This window comes from Exophiala spinifera, assembly GCF_000836115.1.
Source record: "Exophiala spinifera strain CBS 89968 unplaced genomic scaffold supercont1.4, whole genome shotgun sequence".
Lineage (NCBI taxonomy): Eukaryota > Fungi > Ascomycota > Eurotiomycetes > Chaetothyriales > Herpotrichiellaceae > Exophiala > Exophiala spinifera.
The window spans coordinates 1,714,937-1,733,172 of NW_015622516.1; the positions used below are offsets into that span (position 1 = coordinate 1,714,937).

General features: G+C 51.4%; 3 protein-coding genes across 3 annotated transcripts; 2 read left to right on the forward strand and 1 right to left on the reverse strand.

The window, feature by feature from the left end:
* Positions 1-3,515: 3,515 nt before the first annotated feature.
* On the forward strand, positions 3,516-10,572 carry PV08_05809 (uncharacterized protein; the record flags this gene model as incomplete). Its single annotated transcript, XM_016380148.1, has 4 exons — positions 3,516-3,719; positions 3,783-3,953; positions 4,012-9,774; positions 9,829-10,572. The coding sequence occupies 4 exons, from the start codon at positions 3,516-3,518 to the stop codon at positions 10,570-10,572; spliced, it is 6,882 nt and encodes a 2,293-aa protein (XP_016235975.1).
* A 1,160-nt stretch (positions 10,573-11,732) lies between these two features.
* On the reverse strand, positions 11,733-14,184 carry PV08_05810 (acid phosphatase; the record flags this gene model as incomplete). Its single annotated transcript, XM_016380149.1, has 5 exons — positions 11,733-11,960; positions 12,305-12,410; positions 12,538-12,978; positions 13,082-13,771; positions 13,832-14,184. The coding sequence occupies 5 exons, from the start codon at positions 14,182-14,184 to the stop codon at positions 11,733-11,735; spliced, it is 1,818 nt and encodes a 605-aa protein (XP_016235976.1).
* Positions 14,185-15,332: 1,148 nt separating this feature from the next.
* On the forward strand, positions 15,333-17,513 carry PV08_05811 (uncharacterized protein; the record flags this gene model as incomplete). The annotated part of the gene is made up of 4 exons (XM_016380150.1): positions 15,333-15,757; positions 15,811-16,234; positions 16,286-17,384; positions 17,458-17,513. The coding sequence occupies 4 exons, from the start codon at positions 15,333-15,335 to the stop codon at positions 17,511-17,513; spliced, it is 2,004 nt and encodes a 667-aa protein (XP_016235977.1).
* Positions 17,514-18,236: the final 723 nt, after the last annotated feature.

An 18,236-nucleotide genomic window follows, 5' to 3' on the forward strand; every position in this document is an offset into this window, starting at 1 on the left:
GGGGAGAGGAGGGGGGAGAGGAGGGGGGAGAGGAGGGGGGAGAGGAGAGGGGAGAGGGGAGAGGTGGTGTGTTGTGTGTTGTGTGGGTTGGTGGTTGGGTGGGCGGGTGGTGTGTGTGTGTGTGTGTGTGCTCTTTTCTTTCTTTCTTTTTTCTTTTGTGTGTGGGTGGTGGTTTGTGTGTGTTTTTACTTGGTTGTTGGAGTAGGAATAAAAAATGTTGGAAAAAGAATTCCCTGTGTAGGCTGTCACTGTGAATTGAACGACCACCATGCTCCCAGGAACTCGTTAGAGGCGACACTGAACGCCCTGTATATGTCTCATTGAGGTATGTTTAGGCTCTTTATGGGATCGCGATATGAGATCGTGGCGACCCCCTTTCGCACTGTCCATCTTCGATGGAATTGTGTTCATCACCCCATCTAGTTGGCCTTGTCTGATTGTAATGATTCCTGTGTCGGGCACCTCAGCTAACCAGGTTCATCAGATCGCGATCTGACATCGCGGCGATCCCCTTTTGCACTGTCCATCATTGATGAAGTTGTGCTCACCACCTCATCTAGTTAATTGATCTTGTCAGATTGTCATGATTCCCTTCTACACTGCACATCACTGATAGGATTGGGTCAGCCACCTCACCCAACTGGGATTATCAGATCGCGATATGATATCGCGGCGATCCCCTCTCGCATCTACTCAAATCCCCACTGAGTCTCTGTCGAACCCCCTCTTAATTGCTATTGCCAGATCGCGGTCTGATGTTGCGGCGAATGTCTTTAGTATCGTCAATGCGCCATCCTTTGAATCACAAGGCTGACGCCACTACCAAGGGTCTTCATCAAATCAGCGTCGCCCAGCGATCGTAGCAGCTACGGGGGAGCCTGGAACGTGAACGTCAAAGACTCCCTTGGGCATATCGGCCTCGAGGAGCCAGAAATGCAAGCTATTATGATCCAACCATATTCTTTTCATGACCATCTGGCGCTGAAACGTACTTCCGGGACCCATGGGCGCCTGGATTGCTCGCTCCGTAGCTCCTATCCCTCAGGCGGTCTCTTTGAGGAGGAATCGGGCAGTGATTGTTCTGGACATCAAAACGAAACGCCGTCTGATCAAAACTAAACTTACACAGTCAATGAACCGGCGTATTCGGGCCTCTTCCAGTCCCCAAGTAGTGTGCTTCGAGATCTGGAGGGCCGTCATTTGGACTTGGGCTTCAGGTTCCGAAAGTGCTCTTCGTCTCTCGGAATTCGTGATTTCGCTCACGTAGGAGACGACGCCGGCCCGAGACGTCTTGGTACATCATCGCCGTGTTTCCGGAACGAGTTTGAACCAAGGTTATCTTCATCGTACAAGCAGTTGCTTGATTACATCTCCAACAATGTGGATAGACTCTTTTTGTTGTCCGAATTGAATGCATCGCTGATCGATAGATAGCCGTGGTCATAGGGGGGCGACAGCCTGACACGTGAGCAGGGAGTGGAGGAATTGAACTGGTCGACGCTCCCAATGAAAGAGGACCAGAATTAATATTACCTGGGTACGGAGTACAATGCAGGATTTTCACCCTGTTCTCAAACATCCAAGGATTAAAATAATGATGATGATGATGATTATTGCATAAACCTCCGTCGTTTCTCAAGTTCTCGATGATAATGAACACCAACAATGTTACAGTACGATTGATGAGATTGGCCCCCTGTCGTGGCCAGCCGAATAGTTCCCGAAGCTTGCATGGCTGGGGGCCCAACACTATATTTAGTGCAAGTCCATCTATCGAACCGGGAGGATGGGGCTAAAAATCATCGGGTTTGATGAGAGCGAGCGGTACGGGTGGTACTCCATAGCTATGCGAAACACTCGTACTGTACGGATAGTTACATACTACTGCGCAAAGGGTTTCCCCCTGAGCACACTGAGCCTGCACCAGATCTCACCCTCGGCATGGCCCCGTGGCAGATGGTTGACCAACCGTAGCGGAGTCCTCTTTCCGGATGTACTCCTGACAAGCCGAGCGGGGATTTGGATCTTCCCGTGGCTGCAGCCTGCAATCGAGAATGAGAGGACAATCGGGACAAGATGATGGGATTGGGAGCAAGGAGGGTAAAAGAATGAGCCCGTCTTCTAGGAGCTGAAGGGGTTTCGGGATATGCATCGGTGGATTAATTGCCATCGACGGGCAGCCAACAGTAAACATCGGACTCCGAAATTGTATTTTGGACCAGGGGGCGGAGTCCGCCTGGGAGCGCCACAAGATCATTATCGATCTCGGAAATCAGGCGCTCCATGAGGCTGAACAGACACAATAATAATAATAGGCCATGGCCATCTGACGGGACAGTCTTCAAAAGATAGCCACCATATACGAGATACGAAGGACCCGTCTGTGCGACCGCCTCAGCCGGTAAGATCATCTTGCTTCCGCGCAGTATGTCGGCGTTGAGAGGAGACGATCTCTCTCTTCCGAAGTTCCTTCTGACCGCAGACCCATTGGGGCAATCAAGGTGAAGAGCGGCAGTGGCGGCTGGTGGGAGGGAGGCATCGATACACTTTCGATCGTATTGTAGGGTGTAGGGGACGGGGAAAGGATGGAGGTGACGCATTCTTTCCACCGGCAGTCGAGTCTCAACAAAGCAGATTGTTGTAGTGTAAAAAATTGTTGGAGTTGGGGATGGGCTCCAAGCTTCGTTCGGGAAATCGGGAAATATGGAAATCGCTGGGCGTGTTTGGCGGGCAGCGAATCGATCGACGGCTGGTGGCAAGCCTAAGGGGAGACACACCCAGTCAGATTGAAGCCGGCGACCCTGGACAGGGTGATGGTGGTGTTGACCCTGGCCGATTAGCCCCGGCGACTTGAAAGGGCTGCTCCCAAGTCCCAACTGAAAATCGCCCGGGAGGACTGGCACGGTGGTACAGTACGGTGCTGCGGGCTGTCAGCAGTCTTGGTGAGAGTCGCAGCAGCCCACTTACTCGGAGGCGCATGGGAGGCGTGTGAGGAGGGCCAAAGAGACAGCGTGCGATCACTGAGTGATGGAGACCGTGGCCGCACAGATTTGGTGATGCGCTTTCTTGTCCGGCCCGCGCTAAACCCAATCGCGTCCCCCCATTCAACAGCTGCAGCACGCGGTGCACAGGACAACTTTTTGCTCCCCTGTACGGCTGTCTCACTAGACCGCACTACGACGTACACATACATCAGCGTTCCCTCACGACGCCGACACTATTATACCTTGCATTGCACATCAGATCTTGCTTGCTGCTGACTTCTCAATCCTCCCGCTCCTCTCCTCGCTTCCTTCCACAAACCTGACCTGTCCACTCCTTACTCTTCTTCCCTTCACCATAGACTTCGTCTGGGTCTGTGTTCGGGCACCTACGGTTTAATTGGCGTGTTTCCAGATTCTCCTTTTTCCTGCCGCGGTCCTCCCTCTCCCTCTCCCTCTCCGAAACGGAAAGACACTTTGCCTGAGCCTCAGCGTCCTCCGCGAGTTGCATGAGCTAGTCGTTTCGCTATAACCATGGCTCCCACCACCAACGGTGTCAACGGGGTCAACGGCGCCTCAGCACGCCGCTCCACGCTGGTCAACAGCAAACCCAGCGAGTGGCAGGCAAAGCACAAGATTGCACCACACTTCATCGGTGGCAACAGACTAGAGAAAGCCCCCCCGAGCAAAGTAAAAGACTTTGTACAAGCCCAGGATGGGCATTCGGTCATTACTTCGGTATGTTGTGCAGAGATGCAACCGTTGGGTGGTTGGGAGCGCAGCTGACACGGACCTGTACAGGTGCTCATCGCGAACAACGGTATTGCAGCGGTCAAAGAGATCCGTTCAGTACGAAAATGGGCCTACGAGACGTTCGGCGACGAACGGGCTATCCAGTTCACGGTGATGGCCACGCCCGAGGATTTGCAGGCAAACGCAGACTATATTCGTATGGCGGATCAATACGTCGAGGTAGGTGACATGGTGTATACTGCAAGATAAAGGATCTCCAACTGACAGTCCCTCCCAGGTTCCCGGAGGCACGAATAACAACAACTATGCCAACGTAGAACTGATTGTCGACGTTGCGGAGAGAATGAACGTCCACGCCGTCTGGGCGGGCTGGGGTCACGCTTCGGAAAATCCCAAACTGCCAGAGTCGCTGGCAGCCTCTCCCAAGAAGATCATCTTCATTGGCCCTCCAGGTTCCGCAATGCGGTCTCTGGGTGACAAGATCTCCTCCACAATCGTCGCACAACACGCACGAGTACCCTGCATTCCGTGGTCGGGAGAAGGAGTTGACGATGTGGAAATCGACAGCGAAGGAATCGTCACTGTCCGTGATGATATCTACGACAAGGGCTGCGTACACTCACCCGAAGAGGGTTTGGAAGCCGCGAAGAAGATTGGCTTCCCCGTCATGGTGAAAGCCTCCGAAGGCGGTGGTGGCAAGGGTATTCGAAAAGTCGAGAATGAAGCTGAATTCACCAGCCTCTATAACGCCGCCGCTAGCGAAATACCCGGTTCTCCCATCTTCATCATGAAGCTTGCAGGCAATGCGCGACATTTGGAGGTGCAGTTACTGGCCGATCAGTACGGAAATAACATCTCCCTGTTTGGCAGAGATTGTTCCGTCCAGCGAAGACATCAAAAGATCATCGAAGAGGCGCCTGTCACAATCGCCAATCCAGACACCTTCCACTCCATGGAAGAGGCCGCTGTGCGATTGGGTGAGCTGGTCGGCTATGTGTCGGCCGGTACTGTGGAATACCTCTACTCCCACGCAGACGACAAGTTCTACTTCTTGGAGTTGAATCCCCGTCTCCAGGTCGAGCATCCCACGACCGAAATGGTGAGCGGTGTCAACTTGCCAGCTGCCCAGCTTCAAATCGCCATGGGTATTCCCCTCCACCGCATCCGTGACATTCGCTTGTTGTACGGTGTGGACCCCCATACCGCAACTGAGATCGATTTCCATTTCAAGGACCCCGCCAGCCTGAAGACCCAACGTCGCCCCAGACCAAAGGGCCACACAACTGCTTGCCGTATCACGTCCGAAGATCCTGGTGAGGGTTTCAAGCCATCAAGCGGTACCATGCACGATCTCAATTTCCGTTCGAGCTCGAATGTCTGGGGTTACTTTTCCGTATCCTCGGCTTCTAGTATCCACAGTTTCTCTGACAGTCAGTTCGGTCACATCTTCGCTTACGGCGAGAACCGACAAGCTTCCAGAAAACACATGGTTGTTGCTTTGAAAGAATTGAGCATTCGTGGTGATTTCAGAACCACCATCGAATATTTAATCAAGCTCCTAGAAACCCCTGCCTTTGAAGACAACACCATCACCACTGGCTGGCTGGACCAGTTGATCTCCAACAAACTGACGGCTGAGCGCCCTGATCCAATGCTGGCCGTGCTGGCCGGTGCGCTGACCAAGGCACACTTGGCTAGCGAAGCTTGCATTGCCGAATACCGCAAGGGTCTGGAGAAGGGCCAAGTGCCGTCGAAGGATGTTCTCAAGACGGTTTTCCCCATCGAGTTCATTTACGAGGGGCAGAGATACAAATTCACCGCCACCAGAGCGAGTCTCGACAGCTACCACATCTTCATCAACGGTTCCAAGTGCCTCGTCGGCGTCCGAACACTGGCCGACGGTGGTCTGTTGATGCTCGTTGCAGGACGATCTCACAGTCTCTACTGGAAGGAGGAGGCGACTGCCATTCGCCTCAGCGTTGACAGCAAGACTTGCCTGCTCGAGCAAGAAAATGACCCTACTCAACTCCGAACGCCGTCTCCGGGTAAACTTGTCAAGTATACCGTCGACAACGGTGAGCATGTCAAAGCTGGCCAGGCGTTTGCAGAAGTCGAGGTCATGAAGATGTACATGCCTCTTATCGCACAGGAGGACGGTGTTGTTCAGTTCCTCAAGCAACCTGGCGCCACCCTTGAGGCCGGTGATATTCTGGGTATCCTGGCCCTAGACGACCCGTCCAGGGTCAAGACTGCTGAGACGTTTACTGGAAAGCTTCCAGACTTGGGACCCCCCCAGGTCGTCGGAAACAAGCCTCCACAGCGATTTGCCCTCCTCCTCGGCATCTTGCAGAACATCCTGCTCGGTTTTGACAACCAGGTCATTATGGCCTCCACTTTGAAGGAGCTCATCTCCGTTCTTCGAGATCCTGAGTTGCCTTATGGCGAATGGTCTGCCAGATCTTCTGCCCTGCACTCGCGAACTCCACAACGATTGGATGCTCAGCTCTCGCAGATTGTTGAGCGTGCACATGCCAGGCACGCTGAGTTCCCAGCCAAGCAGCTCCAGAAGGCCATCAACCGCTTCATCGAAGAGAACATGTCCAAGACCGATGGCCTCACACTCCACACCACTTTGGCGCCACTCGAGGACGTTATCTCTCGATACTCTGAAGGCCTTAAGGTTCATGAGTTCTCTGTTTTCACAGGATTGCTCGATCAATACTATGATGTTGAGAAACTCTTTGCTTCAGGCTCACACAGAGATGAGGACGTCATCCTCAAGTTGCGAGAGGAGAACAAGGACGACATTCTCTCTGTCTGCTACACCGTCCTTTCACATACCCGTGTGTCTGCAAAGAACAACTTGATCGTGTCTATTTTGGAGATGTATCGACCTAACCAGCCGAACGTCGGTAACGTCGGCAAATACTTCAAGGCTTCTCTGCGTCGTCTCACAGAGCTCGAGTCCCGAGCGACTGCGAAGGTTGCATTGAAAGCTCGCGAACTGCTTATTCAGTGTGCCATGCCTTCTTTGGAAGAGAGAGTGTCCCAAATGGAGCACATCCTCAAGTCTTCAGTTGTCGAATCTAAATATGGTGAGACAGGTTGGGAACACCGAGAACCTGATCTGGAGATTCTGAAGGAGGTGGTCGACTCTCGTTACACTGTCTTCGACGTCATTCCCCTCTTCTTTGCCCATCATGACCCATGGGTTGGACTTGCGGCTCTCGAGGTGTATATCCGACGTGCCTACCGTGCCTACACTGTGCGAGAAGTCGAGTATCACAACGATGTTGAGCCACCTTTCTTCCTCTCATGGGACTTTGTCCTACGCAAGGTGGGCCAAGCCGAATTTGGTCTTCCTCTGGCATCTTCGTATCCATCAGGACAGGCTACGCCGTCCCAACAGGGCAGCCCGTTCAAGCGCATCACTTCTGTGAGCGACTTGTCGTACCTGAACAAATTGCAATCTGATGACGAACCCACACGGAAGGGTGTGATCGCGCCATGCCACTACTTGGACGAGGTTGATGAGTGCCTTGCCCGCGCTTTGGAAGTCTTCCCGAAGGGAACCAAGGAGAAGCGTCCCAGCCAGCAACATCTCATGCCCACTCTCGACAGTGTCCGCAAACCTCAGCCAAAGCAACCTGAGCCTGTCGATGATGACTTGACCAATGTCTGCAACATTGCCATCCGCGACACTGAAGATCTGCCCGATGACGAGATCCTCGGCCGCGTCCAGAGCTTGGTAGCGGAAAACAAGGCCGAGCTCCTTGCTCGCAACGTTCGTCGGGTCACTTTTATCTGCGGTCACAAGGACGGATCGTACCCGGGATACTTCACTTTCCGTGGAGCCAATTACGAGGAAGACGTGACTATTCGACATAACGAACCTGCTCTTGCTTTCCAACTTGAGCTCGGAAGGCTGTCCAAGTTCAAGATCAAGCCTGTCTTCACCCAAAACCGGAACATTCATATTTATGAGGCTATTGGCAAGGGCGAGGATAGAGACAAGGTCGTTGACAAACGTTACTTCGTTCGTGCAGTCGTGCGCCCAGGCCGTCTGAAGGATGAGATTCCAACTGCGGAATACTTGATCACGGAGACCGATCGTCTCGTCAACGATATCTGTGACGCCCTTGAGATCATTGGCAACAACAACTCTGATCTCAACCACATCTTCATCAACTTCTCACCAGTCTTCAATCTGCAGCCAAAGGACGTTGAGGAAAGAATTGCTGGCTTCCTGGAACGATCTGCTAGACGATTCCTTCGACTTCGCATCACTGGAGCAGAGATCCGAATTCTCTGTACTGATCCAGAGACTGGACTGCCATATCCCCTTCGCGTGTTCATCACCAACACCTCCGGCTATGTGGTCAATGTAGAAAGCTACGTTGAGAAGAAGTCACGCTCCGGCGAATGGGTGTTTGAGAGCATTGGTGGCACGACCAAAGTCGGATCTATGCACCTCCGATCAGTGTCAACTCCTTATGCCTCAAAGGAGTGGTTGCAGCCCAAGCGTTACAAGGCTCACCTCATGGGCACTCAGTATGTCTATGACTTCCCTGAGTTGTTCAGACAGGCAGTTGCAAACAGTTGGGCAAAGGCTATTGCTAAGCATTCGCCTATGGCTGATTCCAGACCTGAGGTCGGCCACTGCCTTGACTACAATGAGTTGATCCTCGACGATAGCGACAACACCACCGAAGTGTCCCGCGAGCCAGGTACCAATAACTGTGGTATGGTTGCATGGGTGGTGACCGCCAAGACCCCTGAATACCCTAGAGGTCGAAAATTCGTTATCATCGCCAACGACATCACTTTCCAGATTGGTTCATTTGGCCCCAACGAAGACAAGTTCTTCAATAAATGTACAGAATATGCACGCAAGCTTGGCATTCCACGGATTTACTTGTCTGCCAACTCTGGTGCTCGCATTGGCATGGCTGATGAGCTCATCCCACACTTCTCGGTGGCCTGGAACGATGAGGGCAAGCCGGAAGCTGGTTTCAAGTATCTCTACCTCACTCCCGAGAAGAGGAAACAGCTCACGCATAAGGAAGTCATTACTGAAGAGATCCAAGAAGACGGTGAGACCCGACACAAGATCGTTACCATCGTTGGTAGCAAAGACGGGTTGGGCGTTGAATGTCTACGTGGTTCTGGACTCATTGCAGGTGCTACCTCCAAAGCTTATGAGGACATCTTCACCATCACCCTCGTCACTTGTCGATCAGTTGGTATTGGTGCCTACCTCGTCCGTCTCGGTCAGCGAGCGATTCAAATCGAGGGCCAACCGATTATTCTCACTGGTGCTCCTGCTTTGAACAAGGTGTTGGGTAAGGAAGTTTACACCTCCAACTTGCAGCTTGGTGGTACCCAGATCATGTACAGGAACGGTGTTTCCCACATGACTGCCAGCGACGACTTCCAAGGCGTGGAGAAGATTGTGGAATGGATGTCTTTCATTCCTGACAAGAAGGGTCAACCAGTGCCAGTTGGTATTGCCGCTGACACTTGGGATCGTGACATCAGCTTCTACCCGCCTCGTGGACCATATGACGTGCGACATCTCATTGCTGGTAAGGCAGATGACGAAGGGTTCTTGTCTGGTCTCTTCGACAAAGACTCTTTCCAGGAGGCTCTTGGCGGCTGGGCAAAGACTGTTGTGGTCGGTCGTGCTCGCCTGGGTGGCATTCCTATGGGTGTCATTGCAGTAGAGACGCGCACCGTCGAGAATGTCATCCCGGCTGATCCTGCCAACGCCGACTCGATGGAACAGGTTGTGCAGGAAGCCGGCGGTGTGTGGTTCCCTAACTCGGCCTTCAAGACGGCTCAAGCCCTGAAGGATTTCAACTATGGTGAACAGCTGCCGGTCATGATCCTTGCCAACTGGCGTGGTTTCTCTGGTGGTCAACGTGATATGTTCAATGAAGTCTTGAAGTATGGTTCGTACATTGTTGACGCCCTCGTCAAATACGAGCAACCAGTATTTGTGTACATTCCTCCATTTGGTGAACTCCGTGGTGGTTCTTGGGTAAGTTTTGGGTACTCTTCTATGGATTTGAATAACAAACTAACATATCATCAGGTCGTCGTTGATCCTACCATCAACCCTGAACAAATGGAAATGTATGCTGACGAAGAGTCTCGTGGTGGTGTCCTGGAACCCGAAGGTATTGTTGGCATCAAGTACAGACGCGAGAAGCAACTTGAGACCATGGCCCGTCTTGATCCCACCTATGGTCAGCTCAAAGCTCAGTCTCTTGCTAAGGACTTGACTTCTGAACAATTGAACGAGATCAAGGTCAAGATGGCGGAGCGAGAGCAACTGCTTGGACCTATTTACCAGCAGATTGCCCTTCAATTTGCAGACCTTCACGATCGTGCTGGACGTATGGAAGCCAAGGGAACGATCCGTATGCCACTCAAGTGGCAGAACGCCCGAAGATTCTTTTACTGGCGTCTTCGACGAAGATTGTCCGAAGAGGTTCTGCTCAAGAAGTTGAATGCCAGTTTGGCGGCTGGTGGTGTACCCACCACTCCCAACGCCCTGGCACAAAAGGAGAGCAACCTTGCCATGCTCCGAAACTGGTCTGGCCTGCTCGATGTTGAGTTTGACAAGGACGACCGCAAAGTTGCCGAGTGGTACGAGAGCCACCGAAAGGAGGTCTACGCCAAGATCGATGCTGTCAAGAGCGAAGCTGTCAGCAAGAAGGTGTCGGAGTTACTGATGGGTAACAAGGAAGGTGGTTTGAAGGGTGTACGTGAAGTTTTGAGCCTTGTGCCTACGAGTGAGAGGGAACAGCTTGTCAAGTATTTGACCGGTGCTTGAAAAAGGAAAAAGAAGGCCAGAGATTGAAGCATAAATCTGATTGGATTTTGATTTGACGATGATAGCGGGAAATACTTTCTTGTCATTGCAATAAGGTGGTTGCTACAGAGGCATCAGGCAACCGGACCCCGTTGGTAAGGATAAGGACCTGGGAATTGGGGTGGGAAGAGACGATATTATTGTTTTCACTCATCGAGGACTGGTTTACATATGCAGGCGCTGCTTTTGCTTGTTTTCACTTTGATTATTTGAGTTGAGTTATGTTGGGCAGTTACTCTCCAGTTGGTGATGTAAAGAAGCAAATGGAGATTATATACCCCCGGTCTTTCTCGTCTCGTGTCTTTGCCTTTGTCTCATCGATCATGCTGTTCGCCTTGTGCGAGGTGAGTAAAGTCAACATCTCATGGCAGCAGACGCGTCTTTCCTCGTTGCAGCATTGTTTGCTGATCGCCTCGATAGGGACGTTGCGGGCATAGAACGCGGCGTGCCCACTCGTTGAACAGCCTTCCACTGGCTGGCTGCATGGGCCGGGCCCGAGGAAACTTCGAGGTCGGCCATTCTCGGCGGCAGAATAGAGATGGAGAGGTGTTTGTTGCCCCCGTCGTCGTTCCGTTTAGATTTCAGCCGTCGTCAATATTCGCACCCCCCTGGGCCTTGCAAGAAGACGTGGGCCTGGGTGGGTGGGATCTTGACGGGTTTGGGTGTGGTATCTCTATCGTAACTATCGAGGCGAAAAGCCCCCTGCCCGCCCCCCAAGCAAAAGGTCCAGGTTAGCTTTTTCCATGCCTCGAAGTGTGTTTTGGGAGGCTCGGCCCTCGCTGCTGCTGGTGGCCAAATTGACGTTAGTACGTTGTTGCGGCAATACATCTACGGGAGTACTAGTCAGCAGCAGCACTCATTTTGTTTTTGTTTTTTTTTGGCCCAGACCAGTCTCCTTCTGGGTTTTACTTTACCGTAGGTCCAACTCAGATATACTATCGTTGTACGGACTGCATACATAGGGTTTTTGTTTCTTCCACGATTTGGGAGTGCGACGAGCCAGGGGCGCCAGTCGCGGTTCACGGCGGCGGGCCTTCGTACCGGTGAGGAAAGTTTTGGGGTTTGCTTCGTTTTGTTCACCTTTTCTATGTGTACAAATACGTATATATACGTTACATATGTCAGAGTTTGTAACATCCCCTTTTCAACAAGGTCAGTGAATCCCCCACACCCGCACCGTCGCCACGGATAAATTCCCACTTCAAGGCCGTGGCGTTGTAGACGGTCAGTTTGCTGAAGCCATAGTGTTCCTGGTCCAGAACGTTCGTGATGTTCTTGATGGGTTCGTCGGCGTCGAGCGTGCTGTGCGATTCGATGTTGCCTGCCATGCCGTTGATGATGTGCGTCATCTGTGGCGATTTGGATATTGTGTCAGCTGGGAAAGGGAAATTGCATACGGCTCGAAAAATGGAACAAAGTAATAAAGCAATAAAGCAATAAAGTAATAAAGCAATAAAGCAATAAAGCAATAAAGCAATAAAGCCAGAAAGTCAAGTAAAACAAACGAGTGCTTGACGTCTTTCTCTTAAGATCGTGAGTTACGAAAGAGAATATTGGGGCAAGGAAGGTAGTGAGTGTAGTAAGAAGGGTGCTTCGATCACTACCGTAATTGGTTCGTGCGTGTAATGGATTACTTCGGTGCTTGGGTACTGAGACATCATAACAGGGTAGAAGGCGGCATGGGTTCACTTACCGAGGTGCCTGGGTTGGTAAGGTACGTATTGTTTCCGATGATAGACGAAGAATCGATTGTTCCGTTTGCTCCTAGGGGCCAGAGCCGTTCGTACCAGTGGATATGCCTAGCGATACAACAACATGTCAGTAAGAAAATCAATGAATCTTTTGTGTGTGTGAGTGTGTGTGTGTGTGAGTGTCTTTGTGAACCCCCGAGGCAATTCGCAGAAGTCGTAGAGGTCGTTTCCTTACCCTGCCAAATACATGTCGACTTCATGTTCGAGAAGCAATGCTTCGAAGGCGTTACGGATGTATTTCTGATAACTCGACGTCTCGGAACTGTACATCGGTCGATGACTCATGGCGATCACCCAAGGTGTCTTGGTGCGGTCCACGCTCTCGAGATCCTTGACGAGCCACTGGTATTGTTGGTAGGATTGCACTTTACTGTATGGTCCGTCCACGGTGCCAAAAGGACCACTGTCGGTAATGTACGTTTGGTACTCGGTCGGGTGGGTCTCGTTGCCTTTGAGGTCGGCTTCGAACGGATATTCCGGACTATGCGGGAAATCTGTCTCACCGTCGAGGGCGATGAAGTGGACAGTGCCGTAGTCAAATGAGTACCAGAAGTTGCCGACCCCTCCGGTCTCTTCGCCCGGCATGTAGAAGCGGTACTGGAATGCAGTGAAATTTCTTGACCAGACTGTCAGCAATGGACCATGGGAAAAGAAAGAAGACGGAGAAGAGGAAAGAGGGTAAACCGAGACTATCAAGTTCTGGAGGGTGGTAGATTTACCTCTGTGATGGTGGACAACTGTAATACGTCAAATTAGTCTCTGGGGCTGTCGCGTTGGACTTGTCGTCGTTCAGATAGGCTGTGAGAGGGTTTCCGGGCCCGTCGAACTCGGCACATGCCGCTTCGTGGTTTCCTGGCATCACCATGTATGGAATCTTGTTGGTCACTTTGCCGACCCATTGTTGCCAGAGATCCCAGTTGGATTCGTAGAGGACGCTCATATCGCCGCCGAGAGGGCCCCCTTGGTTCGGCACTTCTCCTTCTGGCAAAGGATCATTGTAGTCAGTGGGGTAGTCTCCAGGAGGAATTTGTGTTGATGTGCCATTGTAGCACACGGGCCAGTCGCTTTCGCATGGTAGAATGCCCGAGTACCAGTCATCAGCGTAGCTTAGATCTCCTCCGTGCCAGGCGAAAGCGATACCCTCGTCGACGGCCTGTGTCAAGTGCTTGAATGTGCCGATGGCGTTGGTATAGCCCATGTCGTTGAGCACGGCCATGGAGAATGGAGTCTCGTCGCCCGCTGCCTGGGCCGTAGAGAAACTCATGACTTGGGATGTTGTTGTGCCATTGGCGGCCGGAATCTGGTAGTAGTAAGTCGTCCCAGGGTCAAGACCTGTGATCTGAACGTCGTGGAAGAATTGGCTGCATTGGGTCACGGCGACCAAAGAACATGGAGGTGTGCGGTCGTATCTAGATCCCGTAAGTCAACAGTCAATGATTTGAGCGGGATCTTGGAGGGACATTACTCACGTGCGACTGTAGCCTTGGGCTTTGCGGTCCAGCTTGCCAGCTGTGGTCCCCCAGAAGACGGTCGGAGACACTCCCAAGCCAAAAGGTGTCTGGTAATGGATGTTGATGCCATTCGGTAAGTAGGACAGCTGAATAACGTTGACGTTGTTGGTCGGATTCTTTGTCGACGGCGTCACTGCTGGTGGCTCTACAAGCCGAGCAAATCCTTTGCCGTTGCCATTGACCGTGGGGTCAACCCAGTCACCCACGGGTATCGCCGGACCAGTGTAGTCATAGGTGGTGTCGACGACAGGAGCACCTTCGACAGCGGCAGCCAACAAGCCATACACAGCATATGTTGTTTTGACCTTCATCTTGACGACTCACGCCCACCTTGGAAGACCAGAGAACCTGGGTCAAGCTTTGCCAAGGTCCAGCCACGAACGGGCAGGGCGGAAGCGAGGCTTAAATATCGAAGGAGCCCGAAGGTAGAAATGGCCCCAAGCGAAATGCCCGCCCATCTTGTTCCTACCGATACAGTATACTTTCCGGCTTTCGCGGTGCCTGCAGAGATAACCAGCAACGGGCCAATGAAGGCGCACGTATTAGATGGTGCGCTCTCAGTTCGCTTGCAAGCGAGCAGACACAAATCAGAGACTCCAGGGCGCCAGGCCCGGGAGGGAAGCTCATATCAAGGATCGACAAGGCTAGAGGCCAGCCACAGTAGCATCCGAAGAGCTTCTTCCATGGGGCGTCGGGCCTCTCCGACTCAACGCACAATCTTGTATTCGTGTTCGTGAGTGATACTCGACACCCACGTCCCAGATCCTTAGAAGTTATGTTCCCCTCGGTCAGCTTGTGGGACTGCAGGCTGATTCTGCAGCGACGAATCAAGATGCGCCACGGTGGATGTGGTCAATTCAGCAACCAGGCAGCATTCAGATCCGTAGGACGCCCACTGACATATCGCTCGAAGAACGCCTCGTGCAATGCGGCTGCATTGATCAAAGTTGCTTTCAACAGTCGTATCTTGACAGTCTCTTCTGTGATAATCGCTTCGATGGGTCATATCACTCTTATCGCTCTCGTACTGCCCCACTGAACCCCCGCAAATCAGTAAACCTCTGTCTGCTCCCTTCAGAGAATTCCGTTCACCAATCTTGACCTTTGCACGGTCCGTTTTCGCTTCGAAATGTGAGCACCTCACCGGTTTTTCCTGCGCCCTGGATATGCGGACCCAAACCCGGCGGCCCTGTTATTAGGCCGAGCTAATCAGGGCAGCCCGCAGTGGCCCAGATGCGCCCGAACACTATTCAGAATCAGCCTTGCTCATGCAGGTGCTCCTCCCCGTAAACGTAATCGCTAAATGCAGGAGAATTGAAGAAAAGCCCCAGCCTGATGCTCCATTTACAATTTACCCATAGCACCGTTACGCTCCCCCTTCTCTTCCTTTGAATTCATTCATTGTTTCGAAAGCCTTTCAGAAAGTCTTTTGGAACTGCGTCCTACCCCAGCCCTAAGTATGGCAGAAATCGTCGGTGTCGTCGCCAGTGGTGCCGGTGTCGCTTCTCTAGGAATTGAGCTTCTTCAGATTGCGTACGGGCTGAAGGACTTTTCTTCGTCCATCAAGGATGCGCCTGCGGAGATCGCCTGCCTGATAGACGAGTTACTCCTTCTGACCAATATTTTGAAAGGCATATGGGACAGGCGTCCTCCTGAAACCTCAGGAACAGTTCCAGAAGCGACCTGGGAGGCTTGTCACCAACATTGTGAATCAGCAGTCGGTATCTTGGCTAGCGTAGCCACAGAGCTTGAGGCGTCTCTAAAGAAGCATAAAATATTGGGCAGCTTGAGAGTGGTGTTAAGTCAACAGAAAGTCAGCAAATATAAAGAGCGGTTAGAAAGGGCGAAATCGATTCTCCTGTTGGCGCAACAGGCGTCATTCTTGTGTGTCGATGTCTCGTTCGGTTTTAATGATTTCGCTGACTTTGACAATTTAGCACGTTTATGCAGATCCAACAGGCATCAATACTATCCAAAGTCGAGGCTACACAAAATCTCCTTCAACCTACCGTCCGCCAAATTGAAAGCCGGGCCGTGGTCAGTTCTATCGCTGTCCAGGTGCCAAAGCCTGTGGAAACTGAGACAGATACTGTCCAAATGACATGTTCAAAGCCAAGATACCCCCGACTCAAGCCAAGTTGGGCATTTCGACTCTCGCCATGGTGGCTAAACAGAGTTTTTGAGATGCAAAGAGACCATTCTTGGCAGGGATTCTCATTTTCGCTTCGCTCCTACAAAATTCGTTCCTGGGATACTTTGGCGATTGCTGGAGAAAGCTCAGTTACCGAAGTGGTCCAGATGTTACAAGACAAGAAGCTTTTCTTATGGGATCAGGATCCGAGTGGGCGCACTGTTCTACACGTGAGTTATTTACAAGACGTATTTCAATGTGAAAGTTCTGAATAATTCCAGTTTGCTGCGCTCGCGGAAAACTTCAAATTGTGTCAATTCCTAGTTCGTTCTGGTCTTGACGTTAACTCCCGAGCAAGATATGCTGAAACTCCTTTCGACATGCTATGGGTCAATGACTTCTATGAGCTTACACGTACTAAATATATGGAGAAGCCAGATCTATTTGAGATGGTCAAGCTGCTCGCTATCGAAAACGGAGCCGATGAGATACTGCGGGAAAGCCATCTAGACTCACGCGAGGTATTCAGTCGAAATTCCCCATCAGTGACAGCATTTATTGGGAAATATCTCGCAATGGATATGAGCTATGAGCAAGCAGCTCAGTATCGTTTCACAAGCGCCATGAGCTCGCTGGAGTTTGATGACGGATTCTTCTGGGCAAGACTGGGAACAGAAACGATCCCTGAATTGAACGTGGCTCGGATGTTGAATGAAAACGCTGACGGCTGGAAACTCTTTCACAGAATAGCGGGCCATTTCGGACGCGTTTACTCAACAACAAAGAACCAGCCCGAAATCTTAGAAAAGATGCTTGGATGGCAGAAGGTCGTGGAGTTTTTGGTTTTCTTCCAGCCGATATTGACAGTTCCTCTGGATAGGAGATACGAACATAAGACGTGCCGGTCGCCTTTATCAAGACTCCTTGAAGGTGCACTATTCGACAGGAGAGTTGTCCCTGGACATAACTTCCACCAAAAGGATCTACTCCAAGTACTATACGCCTGGGTGCAATGGCTAATGGATATAGGGGTGAATACCGCCCAGTATGGTAATTTGGAGAAGCAGTGGGTAAAGCTATACCCAGCGCATTTTACTCGCAACTTGGAATTTATTGGGAAGCACAGCTACAGAGTAATCTGCTTGGAAACCGGTCCTTCTGCTTCTGACTGGAATATTTGGCTCAACAACCCCCTGGACGAGCATTCTGAGGATTTCTGGTTCTTGACAGAGAATCCGGAGTATTTCATACCAGGAGCATGGCAATTGTCACCTGCAAACTACGGCTTTTTTCATATGGACTGCTGGAAAGTCTATCTGTCCTCTCTCCGGAGATGCAAGAGGCTGTTTAGGTACATGCAGCTGCCTCAGAAACCTGCTTGTAAATCCTGTTGGGTTGAAATTTTTGGTTATCTGTATGGAGATGCAAACTGTTGCCCAATTTCGCGATCCAGATGTGATAGGGGTATCAATTGCCATTATCATTGTGGTTGGGATCTCAGCGGCTTGAAAGACTCTGACTTATGTCAAACTCACCTTGAAAGCACGGAGGCGGACTTGGAAAAGCTCAGGTCCTATGAGGCTAGGATGACTTCGACTTTCATCCTGGGTCGTGGAGACAAGAGGTTAAGGCATGGGCGGAGGATTGCCTTCGTATGAAATTGGTAGTGCTCGCGTAATCGACTCATAGCCATGGCTTCTTCCTAAGCTTATCCCACGAACAATATAGAAGCGACTATCATGCCTGACAAAGGCAGGCAGTCTTGATCGGCGTACCTCTTGTTTATTCCCACGTCTACTAGTTAGATATTGTCAGTTCTCGACTTTACTAGCCTATTAATCAAAAATCTGACAATTAGTTGAGAGTCCCCCAGTCCATAACCCGATAATCGCACAAGTGCAGAGAAGGCTGTGGAATCCGTAGTAGAATTCGCATCACCAAAGCTTGGGTGCTAGAAGGGGGCTACACTCTGCTCCTTTTGTCAAAGGGAGCTTTTCTGCTGCCATAGAAGCGTTTGCTCCCGTGGCTGATGCAAAATCAAGGCTCCTTTGCGGAAGGCACTTATGCGACACACGAAGCCCACTTTCGCATCATTCGTTGCCCACTCGTCATGGATGATCTTCATGATGCCACTGCAAGCATTGAAGACATGACCTCGGCAATAAGCAGACTTGAAGGGCATCGGATGCCGAGAGAAACTGAAATTAGAAGATAAAGCTATGTAGAGCTGCC